The sequence below is a fragment of the Podarcis muralis genome, chromosome 7 (assembly GCF_964188315.1).
Source record: "Podarcis muralis chromosome 7, rPodMur119.hap1.1, whole genome shotgun sequence".
NCBI lineage: Eukaryota > Metazoa > Chordata > Lepidosauria > Squamata > Lacertidae > Podarcis > Podarcis muralis.
In genome coordinates this window covers 64938620-64957987 of record NC_135661.1, presented here as the reverse complement: position 1 = coordinate 64957987, position 19368 = coordinate 64938620, and the positions used below count along the sequence as shown (strand labels likewise).

Genomic DNA, 19368 nt, shown 5'->3' with positions numbered 1-19368 from the left:
TCAGTGGCTGAGCATCTGCTTTGCATGCAGAAGGTCCCAGATTCAATCTGTGCAAACTCTCCAGCTAGGGCTGCTAAGTTCCCCTCCCTGAAGAGTAATGGCCAGACAGTGTAGGTAATGTTGTTTTAGGTGGGGAACCCTTTTCAGGCCAAGGACCACATTCCCTTCTAGTGACCATTTACCAACTGTGGGAGGGGCCAAAGGCAAAAGTGGGCGGAGCAACTAATAAAAATGCCATCTCTACACAGTAGGCGAGTTTCTACACACACTCACACAGCCCTCTCTACCCTTCTGCAAGGCAAGTAAGAGGCATTAGAAGAGTCCAAGAACACATTCCAGCCAGGCAAAAACAATAAAAGAGGGTGCAAAGTATATCCAGTGAGGGGTGTGGCCTGGAAGAGGAGGCGTGGCCTGGAGGGTGCAGACCTGAGGGCCAAAGAGAGGCCTGGGGGGCTGCATTTGGCCCTAGGCCTGAGGTTCCCCAGTTTCCTTTGCTCCTCTGTCTCTTAACAGAAATAGGCCAGAGAAGATCCTGATCCCTATTCCAGCTTCTAGGTCAGCTTCTCTCATTGGTCTGAAGAACAGTGGCGATTCTCTTCCAGTATTTAGCCTCTAGGCTTATTACACAGAAGGCTGCACTAGCTCATGCAAAGTTATGTTTAGCTTCATTTTCAAATGGTGATTAACTGAAGCGGAAGATTCAGAAACCCATTTATGATGGCCAAATACCAATATCAGACTTAAATGTTCATAAGAGAGCCCCTGTGACCCAGTGATTTCGGTTCAGGTCTGGGAGGTTTGGGTTCAAGTCTCTCCTCCACCCAGTTGCCCCATTCTGCACCTCCAATAAAAATGTGGTGTTAGATTTAACACAACTTTTTATTACAAATTGAAAGTGCTAGGCTGTTAACACTTGAGCTTCAAATGCCTGCAGCCATGTTTGACTTCTGAAACGACCAACCTTGCTGAGTGGACAAGGAGTAGGAGTTGGAGATAGAAATAAATGACACTTAAGGGGAAAGCAACAGAGAAATTGACATGATTGGATTTTATCTTCTCTGATGCTCTTATCCAGTGAGCAAGGGAAATTCCTAAATAATAAGAAGCATCAAGGACACTTTGGGCTCATTCACACTTCCTTTTGTCTGTGTTTCTGGTCATAGGTCTGGGAATTCCAAGTCTGTATCCCAGTTGTCAGGGCCGCCTCAGGTCCCAGCTCACAAGAGACCAATGCCAAGTCCACTTTATTTACAAAAGTCTTTATTGAAGTACATTGTTTGTTCCACAGCCGAGGCGCGCAGCCCCACGTCTGTTACGCTTAGACCGCTGAAGTCCCCTCTGAATCAGTCCCGCCTCCACACCAGTTTAAGAGGTTTCTGCTGGTCCACCTCTTCCTGTCCTTCCTTTTCCGCAGGGTCTTTCTGCCCCCCTGGGTTCCTTCCCTCCTGCTTTCCCCTGACGCTGAGTCCCCAGACGCCTGCTCCCCCCTCCTCCGTGCTTTGGGACCAGGCTCCTCCTCCGGGCTCTCTGCATTTCCGCGCGCCTCCACATTTGAACTTGGCGCCCGTTCGCTACCCCTGACCTTCCTCTTGACAGTTATACTACTCTCTGTACTACTTTCCGCCCCTTCCGGCAGGACGTCTTGCCCCGATCTCCTTCCCCTCTCTGCTTCCTGCTCTGCTCCTTGTGTCACACTGGGACCTCCACCCTCTTCACTCCGTTCCGGCTGGGAAGCCGGCCCTGATCTCCCACTCCCACTCGGGGTTTCCCTGCTGCTCCCCTGCTCCTGACGAGTCCCCCCTGTGGCTCCCCTTGGCCTGACCAGGGGCGCCCCCTTTTGGGAATCCTCCGATTCACTTGAGAGACTCATGGAAGCCCTCAAGTCATTGTCATCCTCCTCCTCCTCGTTCCTGGATTCTTCCCCCTCGCTCTCAGTTTCCTCCCTCATCTGTGCCTCTCTCCCTGAACCCCTGACACCAGTGTTTTGTTTTTTTTGCTTTTGTACCAGAGCTTTCACTGGGTAAACCCACATTTTACCACTGAACCGGAGTAAATGGCAATCAGGTTTTCAATGGATTGCTCCATTATTTTGCTTGTTTGTTTGTCCTGGCACTTTCCCTGGGAAAATAGACATGTTACCACTGAATCAAACAAACAAAATAAATAAACAGACAGACAGATTGGACACGGACTTGGAAAGCCACTGGACCTTTGCCTAGAAAAGTGCGCAGCAAAGGTTAAGTGTGGATGAGCCCTTTCTTGGTACTTGACAGAACTGCACCAATTCCCAATTCTCAGCTTGCTTCTGCTGGGTCTGCATGCCTTTGTTTGTGAGGAACCCAAAGTCAAAACTCCAGGGTCCCAAACATGCCGGGCGGTTTCTGCAGCTCAGAGAAACATATTCAAAGACTGACTCACCACATTCAAGTCAAAGTTCTTCTCCACCCAATCTTTGGCTTCTTGGAATTCTTCTTGCAGCTCCATGATATACAGAGTATCTAAGGCATCCACCACAGTTGCTCCCCGGAGACCTCCTGCATCAGCAGAAAACAGAACAGTTTGAAATGGATCTTTATTCTACTTCCCATGTGTTTGTGCATGGATGGTTGTAAAAAACAACAACCCCAGAAACACTAATGGTTAAATGGCATTTAGCATTCACGTTATCATTTAGAAATTATACAAGATTCCGGCTGGCATCTGTGCTGCTGTTGTTTTTAGCTACGTAATTGTTTTATATATGTATTGGTTCTTAATTGTTTCTATATATGCTTTTATATGCACATTTATTGCATTGTGAAATTGCTTCAAGATGTTTCATAGGAAGCAATTCATAAATGAAATAATATGGTAATTTTAAAGGGGGCAAATTCCTTCCCCAAGGAGTTTATGCCTGAAATTGTGATTGGGATGTGTATGTGTGCAAAACAGAGAAGCTAGGCAACAGAGAAATGGCTGAGGTGTAAATGGGAGTTACAACACACACACACACACACACACACACACACACACACACATGCACACGCGCGCACACAGCTTGCTTGTCAAATTGGCTTCTAAGTGGTTTCCAAGTATAAAACCAATTACAAAAATATATCCACTCAGAATTAAAATATACAGTTGAACAATTTCATCAAAACATTAAATACATGCTTAAAATGTAGAATAAAACAAGCCCTTTAAGTAACATAACAATGAAAACAGTCAAAACAGCAATTGCATCCGGAGGTTCAGGTGAGGAGTTGAGGGAAATGCTTGTCTAAATAACTGTGTTTTCAAGAGCCAGTGGGATGTCAATACTGATGGGGCCTCTCATATTTCAGCACAGAAAGCATTCCATAACGCTGGTGCTACCAGTTAAAAAACCTGCCTTTGTGCCACAGCTCCATAGCTACATTTGCAGCTAAAAATTCAGCTGTTGCTGAGTGTCAAGGGGTTATTGCTGAAGGCTTTCCAGACAGGGCAAGTTCTGGTGAAGGGCGCTGGAGGACTTTGTCATTGAAATTTCAACAAGAACCCCAGTTTTCAACCCATCTTTAAAAACACAGCTTTAATTTTTATATCCCATGTTGAAACAGTGTGTTCAGCCTGGGTTCACGCCAATTAATCAGTGCAAGCAGCATGATCAAGTCCATCAGCTGGCTGACTGGAGAACGGAAATGGAGCATAGACCAAGAGTTCTCAAAAACAGAGAACAGGCTTTCACAGCAAAGCAAAAGCAATTAGCACCTCTTATTTGCTCCTCTTAATCTCCAGTTTAATGAGCTTCACATGGAATCTCTGCCTTTTTCACAGATGCCACACACTGAGATGACCTCCTCATCAAGTTATCCAGTGCAACCCCGCTAACTCTTTCCTGGTTAGTCACCAACAGTTCAGACTCATTTGGAGTTCTTCATGGTCTGCCTTGGATTTCATCATCCCAAATAATTTAGCATGATCCCTACACTCACATACCCATTTGCTTCCTCCCCCTTAACCAGTTACCATTTCATCAAAGCAGGGATGGCCAATGCGGGGCCCTCCAGATGTTGTTATTATTTAATAAAATGTATATATCGCTTGATTGTATAAAACCTCAAAGCGGTTTACGTGTTGTTGGACTTTAGTTCCCATCAGCCCCAGCCAGCAGGGGCAATGTTTAGGGATACTGGGAGTTGTAGGTCAGAAACATCTGGAGGGTGCCCTGTTGGCTACCCTGACCTCTTATCTTGTGACTGCTATGTGTACTTAATAGCCTTTGGGGAAGGATTTTGTCAGAAGGTTTTTACAAGATCCAAGTGCACAGTGCCTATCAGTCCAACCGTATCTATCTACCTGTTGACAATCTGAGAGAATTCTGAACGACCGATGAAGTCAGGCCTCCTAAAGCAGAAACCGTAACAATTTGTCCCTTTTCTTTTGTCTCTCTAACAATTCTAATAAAGCCTCTGCTCCTAATCTGTCAATTCATATGAACAAGACGGAGGTTCGCCTATCCTCAGTCCTCCACAGAACAGTCTGCTTCCTCTCCAGGAAAGCAGAATTCTGGAACAACCTTATATGACTTCACGCTCTTACAGGATCTTCAGGTGTAAAAGAAGGGAGTGTATGCAGTGATATAAAATGGGTTGCCAGTGCCCGGGGCCACACAGAGGGGGTGGGTGGGAAGGAGGGAAGTGGATGGAATATGCATGCATATTCAACTGCCTAACGGTGTCAGAGATGTCACTTCCTGGTTTGCATGGGAAAGTTGCTTTCAACGGAGTCCAGAGATGAAAGCATGAAGCTGTATTTAGGCAGCACTGGGTGTTGATATTTTGCATCTGAGGCAACTGCCCCTGTGCTACACCACTGGGTATATGGCCTGAAGCATGTTGAGCAGCTTCCACTTCTGCATGTTTTCCCATTCAGCCTTCCCAGATGATGGACTGGAACAAGACCCGGAGCATGTGCACAGCGGCTCAATTTGACGAAGGAAGAAAAGAGGGCGAAGACATCAGCAAAACAATCTCTCCCTCCATTGAGTTTCTGGTGCCTGGATGCAGAGCAGAGAGGAGAGAGACCCTGAACTGTCTGGTGTTTAAGGGCAGAAAATCCCTAGGGGTATATTAAGATCCTATAGTATTGAGTTTTTAAAATCTATGAATGACTCAGTGAAAGCAATACTGTCAGGAGACTTAAAACAGAAACAACCTTTAATTGGTTCACAACTCTTCTGATAACTCGTGGCTCTCATCAGCTATGAATTCGAAGCCAAAATGTGTTAAAGCCTGATAAAAAGCGAACAGTTTGCTCCTGGGGAAATCAGCTGCAACAGATGTCTGTGTGAAAATAGTTTGTCAGACCACATTTCCAGATCATTCTGAAGAACTGCTGCTTGGGTCACACCAATATGGGATTCTTACCAGAGAAGCAGAGCCCCATTAAAGACCAAACACACTGGCAGGTGTCTCCAGAATGGTCTCTGAAGGGATGCTTAATGCGAGAGACAAGTTGCCTACGACACTATGACCTATGCACTATGACAGCAACGAAGAAAGAGTGTTTTTGTTTTGTGTTTCTGGTTGTGGCCTAGGCAGATAAATGCCGGGAATTAAGAGTGAGGCATATATATGCCATGAGAGATAACAAAGAGCCCAATCTGAGGTAGACCAGAGCCTGAACAAATGAGACCCAAGACATTTTAGTGCTTGAAGTGGAGAGTCCAGATTATACACCCGCCATACACCAAGCAACACAGGGTATTCAGAAGAATGCTGCCTTCCGCAGTGGAAGCTGAACATAGCCATTATGGCTCCTTGCCACTGATAGCCTTCTCCTCCATGAAATGTCTCATCCTTTTGGAAAGCCATCCAAGTTGATGGCGATCACTATCTCCTGTTGGATCAAATTCAGCAGTTTATGTGCTGTGTGAAGAAGTACTTCCTTTTGCCTTCCAATGTTGCCTCCATTCTAGTGTTATGAGAGCCTGACTGACTGCATAGCTCCAGCGAGGCTGGTGTAACATGTACCCTTCGGACCAAGCCCTGAGACCAAACAGTCTCTCCAGGCTCTTTCTGGTTAAAGCACAGTTTTCTCCACAGCTGCTTGGCAAGGGCAGGGAGCCATTCTCTAGCTGCAAGAAATGACATGCAAGATCAGATAGCTCTCTTAACGGAGAACCCTTTGTTCTGTCAGACAATGAATGCACATTTCCAGTGAAAAGTGACTCATGGCTTTCTAGCACTGTTATGAATGCTAAGAGATGACAGCAACTGGCAACAGCAGGTTTCTAAACAAACACTCTGGGTGTCCAAAACAGGCCTTGTCAAAGGAACAGTGCTGCTGGATTAACTAGCAGAGTATAAATTTCCTCCTGAGCAGGGATCTAGTGGTTACTGCCATTGTCCTCCAGCAGGGGGCAACAGTGCATATGCAGACCAAGCACAACTGGCTGCAGCGCCCTACTGTATAAACAACCAGGGGCTTCACAACCTTGTCACACTACCAAGCAGAATGCCTCCAACCCCCTGTTTCTGCTGCCTGCCTTGGACTGCAACAGCAGAGGGGTTGTTGAGCACCCACCATGCCAGATTAGGAGGGCCAGAGGGCTGAGTATGGCTTTTATTGCAGGTTTTCAGTTGCAGGCAACCTTCAAACTGAGTTGCTACCCAGCTCTGAAGCTATTAGGTGAGATTCAGCAAATTTAAGCTGCATTAATAAAACTGCAGTTTCCAAGTCACAAAAAATAATGTACATCCGCAGTCACCCCTGAGTGCAATTCGCTAGATGACTTTTCCATGATGACAGCCCTACACATTGCTAGTCTTTATGTTGATGCACACCAACCACCCTGATATATTAAGAGAGGGTGGTACTTTCTAGAAATAAAAGTAAATGAACAAATTTATTTATGAAATATATCTATACTTCTTGATTATAGCAAGACCTCAAAGCAGTTTACTAAAATAATAAAACAATAAAATCATAAAAAACAGTTTAAAACAACTATGTAAAACATGAAAAAATGACAACCCAACAATAAGCTAAAAACCAGATTAGAACACATGCCAGCAATTCTACATCACTTGATAGGCTTGCCTAAAGAAAATGCTTTAGGCAGACACCAAAAAGAGTCCAGCGAAGGTGCCTGCCTAATGCCAACAGGCAGGGAGTTGCAAAGTATGAGTGCTGCCACACTTAAAGATAATTTCCTGCAAATGCAGAATGAGCGTCATGTTGCACCTGTAAGAGTGCCAGGTGGCTCCCCCACTCGAGGTCACTGTGCAGAAGCTGGGCAGCCAGAAGGTTGTCCTAGCTGGCCTACACAAACCCCCTCCAACTCTGTGGATTCTATTACTGTAAACTCCTGATGGGACTAACCATGGAGGCTTGGCTAAGCCATTTTTCTCAGCTCCATCCTCTGTACAAGCCAAGTGATAGCGGCCCACATGGGCAGTGTTGGAAGTAGGACAATGGAGGCCTTACAGACCACTTGAAGATTGCTGAGGCTCTTGGAAGACCACTTAATGGTTGTTGTTTTTCTGCCTGTTGTAGCAGCTGTAATGTGCTATACTAAATGCTGTATGTTTCTTATTGTGTATTTATTGCTTCTTTTATTTCTTATAGATCACATTTTGCTGTGTTGCAATTTGAATTCCACGCAAATAAAATAAAATGCTATGTAAGAAATAAAGGAAGGCATAAGACACCATTGACCATTGAAAATCAATATGAATATTCAATGTGATGGAGGTGCTGCTTCCCACCTTCAACCACAAATCCACACACGAACCACCTGAATGAAATTTGGGGCCACACTTTGGGAACTCCTGCTCTATGCCAAACTGTACCTGAGGCCTCCATATCTCCCCACTGCTCAGGACTTGGCATATTCAAACACAGACACCAATGTCTTTCACCTGGGCCTCTTAATAACTATATAGTATTTTTTATTATTATTATTATTATTATTATTATTATTATTAGATGTTTTTAAGCCTATGTGCATATGTATAATAATAATATTTTATATGGTTTCTAATTCTGCACATGGCCCTGTGATTCTTGGATGAAGGGAGAGTTAGAATTAAAATACTAATGATAGATAATAATATAATATGGCACAGTACAGAGGCTGGGAAGCAGCCTTACAGTCTCAATAACACAATCATCATTCTCCTGCTGCGTGATAGAAGAGAATATCTATTCATGAGACCAAAGAGATGTGGACCAGGTCAGCACTTGGAGGGGAAATCTAGCAGGGAGCATCAAGTCAGTTGCTCTGAACATTTAAAAGAAAATATTAGGTAAGAGCATCATAAATAAGGTTTGGGAAATATTTTAAAATGAATGCAAATAATTATTGGTAAACCACATTTTGAAGAAAAGCTGACATTTCCTGCAAGGCTTTCATATGGTTGGACCAACCTCATTTTTAATGACTTTTTGTTTTAAAGGCCTGCTGGTTCATTCAATTACTAGATTAACGCTTTTGACAATTTTGAAGCAGTCAGCAGATTGCTGACCACAACCAAACACACACACACACACACACACACACACACACACACACACACGTATGTTTTTCTTGCAGTTATGAACAATGCATCGAAAACTAGGCGCACCTTTGACCACTGCAGTAGCAGAGAAGTTGATCATTTATTTTATTTAACGCATTAATATACTGCTTAATGATAAAAACAATCCACAGAAAATGGGACTATAAAACAACAACAATTTATCAAAATCACAAGCACAGTCTTAAAAGACGTGCTTGTTCGAGGTTGTTTCACACATTATGTTTTTAAGGTGCACCTGCAAAGGTTTAAGTGTGTGTCAGAGAGAGAACACACACATTTTCAATGCTTTGTAAAAAGTATGTGCATGAGGGACCTAGGATTGCTTGTGACTCCTTGTGACACATACACTAATGTGTCTGCAACTGCACAATGTGCAAAGGAGGTTTTTAAGCAGTGTTTGGATGGCCCTCTATCACAGATTCTTTAGCTGTGATTCTTGCATTGTGGGGGTTGGACTGGATGACCTTGGGGTTTCTTCCAACTCTAAAAGTCTATGAAAGCTGCCTGTAAGCAACTGCTTCCATGGGAACCCTCCATTCCTGGTCCCAATCCTGCACTGGTTGCTGTATACGTAGTTGCACAGGACCCAGCGCTCACCCTCCACCTCACAATGCTGAAGGTTACTACTGGATCTTCCCTCTTAAATTTAACTCCAAATGTTTGCTGGTCAAATACAAGCCCTGCTCCTGAAGGATCCAGTGGGCCACCCAGCAGCTGGGGGAAAACAAAACAGTGGTACTTTACCACACACAGCTCTGCAGTCAAACTGAAAGAAAAACACGGAAGACGACAAATTGTGCAGCCCCATGCATGTGCCCACTAGCCACATGGTTATGTGCAAGGCTTCACTTCATAAACTTTTCACCTAGTTTGGTCCTCAAGCGTGCAGAGCCTGTGCACCACAAGGCAGACAATAGAATTGTTTTTAAAAAGATGCAGTGCTTAACTTTCTCTCATCTTGCACTACTGCCATTATTATACAATCTAGCCAGGTTATCTGGGAGAACAAGCATTAGCTCCTCATTCGTAGCTCAGGTTTCACATCCACCTGAGTAGTAAAGGAGGTATCGGGAAGGCAGCTGAAACCCAGGTTGAGGGGCTGATTCAGTCTCTGTTCCCCTCATCCTTGGTCTGCGTGAACTATCAATTTGTCAACCTAAGGTCTGCTCATGGGCAGAAAGAACTTGGCAAGATAAGCCTGGGCTTCTGCCAGCTGGTGGCAAAATAGTACCGAAGGACGATGACCTAACTAGCAAAATCTGAAAAGAGCACAAGGGAAGAGAAGTCACCCTCCCTACAAAAACAACCCCGTCCCAAGCTCCAAGGCTGTTTCAAAAAAAGCTGATTCTGTAACATGTTTACAAAATGCAGTGACCATGAAAAATAACATTGCCCGAGCCAGTGCTTTCCTTTCTTTTTATCAGCTCTAATGATTTTGCAATATTAATGATTATGTGCTTTTTATGCTGTTTTCTATTAATGGAAGAAATGTACCAGCTCTGAGCAACATGGGACACTGGCGAGAAGACAGGCAAATATGGGGGGGGGGGGGAGGGAGAGAGAAACAAACACCCCCAAAGAGCGCCCGAGGCACAGACTATTACTGTGATATTGCAAAAGTAGCACATTAATGGGCTTGATTTAATTTGACGATATAATCCACAAAAGCCTTTCATAAAAGAGGAGAGAGAGAGAAGAGAGAACTAGATTCCTCCCCCCCCCCAACTAAACAGGAACTGCGAGATGAATAATAAAAGCCATGCTTAATTGAAATGAAGGAAAAAGAAGTTTGGACTGGCAGAGGGGCTGCTGTGTAAAATAAATGTCTTTAAATACATGAAATGCACTGAGGGATTAATAACAAGTGCTGCTCTTTTATCCAGCACCATGAATGGTTTCGCTTTCTCTGTAGCAGCGTGTACACAACAGAGGACGGGCTTCAGTGATGCATTGGCCTTTTGTAACAAGACACAAAGCTATTATTTCATCCTGTTCCTAGAATGCTTGATGTCCAAGGAAGCAAGAGGTGGAAGGCTTGCATTTGTCTTACAAAGGGACTTAAGAATCAGCTCCTTTCTTCTGCAGCACCTTTGATTAGATCTGCAAATAAAGGAACAGGAGCAAGTACGGTGTGTGTGTGTGTGTGTGTGTGTGTGTGTGTGTGTGTGTGTGTACACTAAACTTTACAGGGTGAGCAAAGCAAAATATTTCTCCTGGAATAGTGTTCAAACCAATAAAGCTTTGCTGTAAGACAGGGGTGTGGAACCCATGGTCCTCCAGATGTTGCTCACATCTCTGACCACTGACTGACTGTGCTGGGGGGGCCAAACATCTGTGCAAGAACATCTGGTCTCAAGTTCCCTATCTCTCTTATAGGAAATAAACATCTCTCCAGGTTTTTGCCAATGGCCCCACAATATGTCCTGCTGGATCACGCCGAAGGCCCATCTAGTCTGACACTCTGTTCTCACCACAGCCAACCAGATGCCCCAAAATGAAGCCCACAAGCAGCAGCTTAAGTGCAACAGAACTCTCCCCACTCACAACTAGAACTGGTCTTTGTGGGCATATTGCCTCCGACAGTGGTGGCAGAACATAGTCATCATTCCTAGCAGTCACTGATAGTCTTGCTGCCCATGAATTTGTCCGCGCCTCTTCTAAAGCCATTCAAGTTGGCTGCCATCACTAACCTCTTGTGGAAGCCGAGTGTGGGGAAGATTCAGGACAGACGAAAGGGAGCATTTCTTTTAGCACATAGCTAAAACAAAGGACAGATAGCTTTCTGAAAGTTCAGATCAGTGTAATGTCTCTCTCTTTCTCAGGGATGTGCTTCGCATGGAGATGGTTAGCCCATGTCTGGGCTGTACACTTCAGGTGGTTGGTTCCCGCAACTGAACTCTAAGCAAAAAAAAAAAAGGGGGGGGTTGCAGAGGGGAGGGGATCTATGCATTAACTAAACAAAAAAGGTATCTCAGGGAAAAGAGTTCTAGCCCCACCTGCATGTAAGTTTCCTGTGTGCTGAACTGCACTGGCTATTTAGTAGGAGAGCATGCCATCATTTGAGCCTTCCAGTCTAACAGACCAGCCTATTTTTTGTCAAAGAGATGAAATGATGTCAGGCACCACCCAACAGGGTGTTTTTGTGTGAAGCTCCATTGCAGTGAACGGGATCAGCTCTTCCCCTTAGTTTCAGAGGGGACATCCCCCTTTGGACTGTGCCCTTTAATGTTAAAAAAATCCCATATCTTTTCAGCCTAATGCAGAGGCTACCAGACATGCTCTGAAGTGGCTTCCTCGTGGCATTTTTATTTTTTTATCTATCTATGATGAGCTGCTCTCTCACTTAGAACAGGAGTATCTATTTTCATCTGAGCAGCACTGAGGAGAGAGAGCATGTAGAGACAATGAGAATGGAAGTCAAAGGTTCGCTGTTTTACGCTGTCACTAGACCAGAGCGGACAGACGTCTCTGAATGAGCTCTTGCAAGCCTTGTATTATGACTGCCTATTTGAAGAGCAGGAAGAGCAGTGGTTCTGAAAACAGACCTTCCCAGAAATATGCCTGCATTCAGAATAAAGCCTCAGGAAAGACAAAACAAATTCAAACCCAAACCTATCAGTATTTGACTACATCCATGTCTTCTCCTGAAAAATCACTGTTTCCAACTGCTTTCTACAGTTAGAACTGGAAACCAGAAAATCCCTCCCGCAAGGAACTGTTCAGGTAAAGAAGAAAACTACCTGTTTTCACATCTGAAAGGGGCTAAAACCCTAAACCATCCAAAAGTTCAACCTCATCTACAGCCTAAGTTTCAAAACCAACAATCCACATTACTTTCACTTAAAACAGTAGTTTCCAGTTGCTTTAGTCTAGGGAATTCACTTCTTAACTCTTGCATGCAATTTGGAACTCTGTTTTAAATAATGGAGATGTCCCTTTTTCTCCTTCTCTTACTCTATCTGTTTTTCACAGGCTGATCTATACTGCAGGCACACTGGATCAGCAGGCATTCTTTCCCCTCAAGTGACCCCAGTGAAGGACCACAGCTCAGTGGTATAGCACATGCGTTGCACACAGGCTCAGTCCCTGAAGGCTCCAGCTGCAAGGACAATGTAGCAGCAGGTGATGGAAAGACATTTTCCCCCAGATAACTGAGAGCTGCTGCTAGAAAGAGCAGACCATTTTGGGCTATATGGACAAATAGCCTGAGCTTTCCTATGTTTCCATAAATTTTAGTTCAGGGGAGGGCGGTAAGTGATTGACAGGAGATTCGGGGAATGGTTGTAGCTCAGTAGTACGGCATCATCTGCCTTGCATGCAAAAGATCCCAAGTTCAATCCCCAGCATCTCCAGGTGGGGCTGGGAGTACCCCTATCTGAAACCCTGAAAGGCTGCTGCTCGTCAGTGTAGACTATACTAAGCTAGATGGAGCAATGATTTGACTCACTGGAAGATGAGCCTGGCTAGAGTGTGGTGCTGATAACATCAAGGTTGTAGGTTCGATCCCCGTATGAGCCAGCTGCCTACTCCTGCATTGCAGGGGGTTGGACTAGATGATCCTCAGGGTCCCTGTGCAATACGAAGCTCCATCCTTAGCCTCTCAGAAGATGACTATACTCGACGTGAGAAGCTGCCATAATACAGTCAGCCCACTGGTGCATCTAGCTCAGTACTATCAACAATGACTAGCAGTGGCACTCCAGGGTTTGGGGTAAGGCATCTTTCCCAGTCCTACCTGGAGGTGCTGGGGATTGAACCTGGGAGCTTCTGCATGCAAGGCAGATGATCTACCTTCCCCTATCTTCCTCCCATAAAATGTCATCCACCTGGGCAACCAAGGAAGTTTTAGTGCCATGGCCAGGACTGACGCCAGCCTAGAATGAATCCAAGTAATCAGTTTCCTCCTAGCATGTCTGAAACTGGACTGCTGCCACCTTCTCAAGCCCCTTGTCCCAAATGAATGATAGCATTTTTTAAACATCTCAGGGGGCAGAGAGGTTGCCTTAAGGAGGGGACACACTACTGCAACCCCAAAATCTCCCTCCTGGGTAGTCACAACCAGCAGTTTCAACCTCAATGACTTTATGAAGCTAGAATATTTTTGTACATCAGTTGAAAAGCTTGTGCAACATTATTTATAATTCACACTAGAGACAGTCCATTAAAAGACCAGCAATTCTGTGTGTACCTCAACATTGGAAAGAGCTGCATTTAGTTGCAAGCAGAAGGCTAGAGGCTGCAACAAGCTATCTTGCCTTGGAAAAAACAGACTTTGAACTATTCCTCAACTTGGATGATGCTGGAGAATGTTGAATTACCAAAGATATCGTGGCAATTTCATACAAAGGCAAGCAGAGAGCTGGAACAATGCTTCACTTTGTTCAGCATGCTGGCAGGGTGAGATCCCTAGTGGAACAGGGCTGCCCCGGAAAAAGATCAAACGCGTAAAATTCAGTCAGGTGGAAGCAGTGAAGCAACTAGGAAAAGAACCTTTAAAAGCTTTGGTCAGATGCACACGATAGAAGACGCTAGGGAGGTGTAAAGGAGGAAGGCAATTTTGAGATGGCAGGAATGCTGTCGAAGGCCAGCCCAGAATGGCATCCTAGAACTAGTTTATTCCAGTTTCTCAGAATCGCTTGTAAGGATTATGATCACCAGCCCAGATCTCAAAGGCTTTGAAGGGGGGGGTTGACCACACACACCCCTTAAGCAACATCAGGAATCCCATTTTTGGGATTAAAGTGTGAAAATGATCACTGGGAGTTTGCTGCTTTCCCTTCCCATGAGTTGGTAATCTTGAGCCAGGAGACTGGCAGAATCACTGCCTATGGCCTATAAAGCAAGGAATTAATTTGAGGTATTAATGTGGGATTGGGGCTATTGCAGAATTTATCCTGATGGAAAATGCATCGTTCATTATGGACCGATATGGCCACCTGTTCCAAAATGCTGCGTTCCAAAATGCTGCGTGTCAGAATGATGGCAACAAAGAGGAAAATGTTGAGTTTCTTAAGCACCAGTTACCTAATCTGCCATAAGAACCTATGAGAGAGGAAGCTGCACCCTCGGAGGACACTGCCCTTTCTCCTGACTGCCCTGTATGCTTGGAACTGCCTCCCCAAACACTTGTGTAATGCCTCCTCTTTACTTACTTTAAAATCCCTCCTCAAAATCCACCTTTTCTATGAAGCTGCTGGCACAACCCCTAATTCCCATGCCCCACTGTAATTGAGCCGAAACACGTGCAACCCAACCAATTGCAAATTGCATCTCTGTTTTACCACCCTGTTTTCTCTGCATCAGAATTTAGACTGTAAATTCCTTGTAGCAGGGGCCTATCCTCTTCTACTCTGCATTACATTATGCACCCTGATGGCACTATAACACATCATGCACCCCAACAGCACTATAGCAACATCATAACTGTTCTCTCTCCACCCCCCCTGCAAAACCAGGCTAATACCCATGCCATCCTTGTTGCCTTTTCAGAGAAACTGGACAGGGAAGAAAGAGAAATGGTAAAAGCAGAAAACTATTAAAATACAGAAGTTTGACTGGAACTTTAGAACAATCCTGCTGCCTACCTAGAAGAAAGGGCTGGTTTGAGGGCAGAGGGGACTTTCCGTCGATCCGTTATCCATGGTGAAGTCAGAGAATGACCCTGTCTTACCCTGGGAGAAGGTGTTATCTTGGAAGTGAAAGACTGTCACCTATAGAAGAAGCTAAATCCAAGGGAAGCTTTTGCAAAAGGCATGCAAGACAAGCTAACTCTATACAGCAACGTCAGAAAGAGAGATAGAGAGAGAAAGTTAAAATACTCTGCCTGCAGAAACGGTCACAAAACTGTGGAAGCCTTGAGGATGACACAAGGCTTCCATTTGTTCTCTTCAGCCGCAAGAGGAACTGCCCACCATAGAAGCAATTTCAGATAACAGCAGAAGCAATCTTTGCCCACTCCTCATGTCCGAGAACTGGTACCACGCAGTTCTAAGGCCAGTGTTGATTTATTCCATTCGTTCACAGAGAAGAATAGGCACATGGAATGAGTGCAACAAGGCAGCTTTGTTCAGTTTTCAACCCACCCATAAACCTTATCACTCCTCTCTGCTCCATCTCTTCAGCGTGTTGCCTGTGAGAGGTGCTGAATGGACAGCTCTTGAGGCAGAACAAAAAAAGCAAAAGCAAAAAGCACAGGAAGACTTAGAATCACAGAATTTGGATTGCTGGAAGGGACCACAAGGGTCATCTAGCCCAACCCCCTGCAACGCAGAAATATTCTCTCCAACATGGGTCTCGAACCCAGGATCTTGAGTTTGAGATTCTCATGCTCTACCGACTGAGCTAGTTTGAAGGAAACCAAGTCCATGGGTTGAAAACGACATGGAGCCTGGAAGGCAATTCAACGGCAGGCAGACCTTCAAGAGAACCAGTACAGGTACTTTAACAATGGATTATGTGACCAATGGAGAAATGAAACCTATGGGCAAGTAATCCAGGTCAAACAAAATGGAGGCACTTCCTTCACACACAAGCATAATCAGCTTATGGAATTCAGTTGATTATGCTTTTGTTTGAAGGAAAAAGAGATGCTGGTTCTCTTGAAGGAGGTGTCTTCTCTCTGTTATGAGAGATGCAGAGATACAGTTGTGGCCACTAGCTGAGACGTCATGGAGGTGGTTGGATCTATCAACAGTTTGGAGGCATGAGATGAAATGGAATATCCATGCCACTGAGTACCAGTTGCTGAGTAACAAGAATGGGAGAAGTCTATTGCCTACAGCCCTTTGGTTGGGTTTTTGGGAGACATCTGATGGCCACTATGGGAAACAAGATGCTGCACTAGTTGGACCCAGCTTGGTCTGATCCAAGGGCTTTTGGGGTTGTGCCCAATGTAGTGCTAAATTAAAGTCACTTTGTGACTGGCAAAATGTTCTGTGTCAGTGGGAAATTGTTGGATAAGCAAATGCATAAGGAGGTTGCTGGTACTTTGTTACACAACAGATTGCAAAATATGTTGTGCAATGACTTTCTGTTAGTGCAACTGTTGTGTTGGATTCCTCTGTTATGCAACATTAAATCTCTCCTACCCGCTAGCTCAAAAATCATTGCACTAGCAGACAGAGAACGTTGGATACTGATTCTTAACAGCCAGGTAGAGAGTATAACCCTGAAAAGTTTCCTAAAAATAAAATGGTCCCAAGTTAAATGTCCAAATGTCTCCTTCCTTAGTGTCTAATCACACTCTCTAACCACTAACACATCCTGCTTCTCTTTCCCCAATGAAATTCTTCCTGCCATAACACTGGCTCTTGCAAAAATATTCTAAATTCTGCTACACCTCGCACAGGCTAGCCGCATGAATGCATTAAAATTGAGCAAGTTTATTATGAATTGGAAATCCTGCACTGAGTTTTAACCACACATAGAATTTTTAGGCATGCAATTCACAAGCCTTGGATTGCATTCAAATACCTGTCTTGACTGCCCTGCAGGAAACAAATCCTGGACTGGAGCAGCTAATAAGCCGCTTTCACTTCTCATTTCTTTCCTGTGAGCCCGGGCCTCTCTCCTGAGATTGACCTAGAAAGGTATCCGTTAGGGCCAATTGTGGTGATGGTTCAGCGACAAGGAACACATCACCCAAGGCTCATTAGGAAGTACAATGTGTGTTCAGTTGCCTGTTTGGGGAATACTTTGGAAGGCACACGTCAACCCACACAGCCATGGACACTAACAAGTTTAAGTAAGGCTGTCATGTAATCAAGCCACAAAAGCACTAAGTAATCACAGACACGGGGAGGGGAGGTGCTCCAAGATCCCACCCTTCAATTCACGTTTACACTGATTGGTACAGACAATATAATTTGAACATGACAAAGAAAGCACAGGAGGAAAAGGAAAGCTCACAACAGAGTTGGAGATCTGCCTGCGTTCTGGGTGCAAAGGCTGGCATGCTAGCAAGGGCAAGTGCTAACCAAGCCCAGACACGCATCCTGCAGACCAGGTGAACAGCTGTAACTACCTGTGAGCCACCTGTCCTTCGGAAATGAGTTCAGGATTGTTCCACCCTTACCTCAACAATTTTCAGATACCTCCCTTCCAGCTTGCCATCCCTTTGCTCCTGGTGCTCAGGAATGCATGATCAAAAAGGCAGGAGGTGTCAAATGAAGACTTGGGAACATTGTAGGCAGCCTTATTCCAGGTCAGACTGTTTACCCATCTCGTGGAGGTGTTTTCTACCCTGATTGGCAGCAGGTTCCCAGGGTCAAAGGCAGCGAGACTTTCCTGTCACCTGCTACGTGCCCTTTTAACTGGGGATACCGGGGAATGAACCTGGGACCTTATGCACACAAAGCAAGCCTCTGCCACTAAGCTACAGTCCCTCACCTACAAGCTTTTCTCTTCCCACCCTCTTTGCAGGTGATCTGAATGGGTGCCTAACAATGCTCCCTTCAGTGGCTCCTCGCTAAACAAAATCACAACCAAGAAGAGAGAAGGAGGGGGCAGCTTTCGAGCAAAGTATACACTAATCCATTCTGTCTACGTTCAAAAGTGAACAGCACAAGTCATTAAAAAGCTATCATACTTAATCTTGCATATAACAGGGCGCTTAAACGCTACAGAGTTGAATTTGCAAATAGCTTTTCTTGCTAACTTTAATAATGGAGTTTACAACTGAAAAGAAAGGAGGAGGGGGCGAGAGAGAGAGAGAGAGAGAAGACAAGAATTTAGATGAGAACAATATAAATCCAGATCAAAAATGAAAGGCCTCGACTCCCACTACTCTTATGTCAAATCATATTTGTCAAAACAAAATTAGTGCCAAGATCTTGTTTGGAATAGAAATTAGGATGCTGTTTCTATGAGACCTGGTTTACTTAATACTTTGTGCTTAGTCACAGAAGAGTTCAGTCATTCATTCAATTCAGTCATACCTCTTGCAGGTCCTAAGGAGCTGCCAAAAGACAGGTCACAGGACATTAGGCAAAAGCAGTCGCTTCTGCTGCTGTTGTTGCCTGGATAGGGATTCAAATGTGCTCAGCAGCTTTGATTTACACTGCTGCCTCATTAAACTAGAAGTCCAGAAAGGCAGGACCTCGCTGTTATGAGTTTAACAACAGCTATGAAGCTCAGATGTCAACTTTTGGTGCTAGGGTTGTGTGCTTGGGCCTCAGCCAGCATGGCCAATGGTCGGGGATGATGGGAATTGTAATTCAGCAACATCTGGAGGTGCCATGCTGGTTACTCCTGGTTCAGACTATTTAGTTAGCAAGAGCCAGTGGTCCAAATTCTGTAACTCCTCAAGGTCCAACAAATATTTATAGGGCAGCATCTTGGGAAATGCTTTTAGAAGGCAGGGAAAAGGCAACTGTTTCAGCAGAGTTGTTTACAAGTGCTCAGGTGCAGGGCCAGGAGCCAGGAAATGCTGAATTCTAATATTGACATATGCTTCACTTTAATTTTAGATTTACTTCAACGCCTGCATTGATTTACTTACAGACTCTAGGCCAGTTGTTCAGTATTTAGGGGAAGGGCTACAGCACATGTGCTTTGCATGCAGAAAACCACAGCTCCAGTCCTTTACCTCCTCATTTATTTATGTCATACTGGGATATTTATACATCATCACCTTTCCATTCTGCAACACGGCTTCTAGAGTTCCAGTGTTGTGTGACTAGAGTGTTTCGATGGCAAACTCTCTACCCAAGCATGAAACTCACTGGGTGACTATGGGCCAGTCACCCTCTCTCAGCCTAGCCTACCTACAGAATTGCAAAGGTGGAAGAGACCCCCCCAAGAGTCACCTGGCCCAGCCCCCTACAAT

At 44.7% G+C, this 19368-nt stretch overlaps 1 protein-coding gene across 1 annotated transcript in view; it reads right to left on the bottom strand.

The window, feature by feature from the left end:
* The window catches only part of MAN1C1 (mannosidase alpha class 1C member 1), a 127103-nt gene that overhangs the window by 31360 nt on the left and 76375 nt on the right, over positions 1-19368 (bottom strand). Inside the window, exon 3 of the mRNA XM_028738804.2 lies at positions 2419-2534. Coding sequence (XP_028594637.2) covers positions 2419-2534 — 116 coding nt within the window. The remainder of the gene's footprint in view (positions 1-2418; positions 2535-19368) is intronic.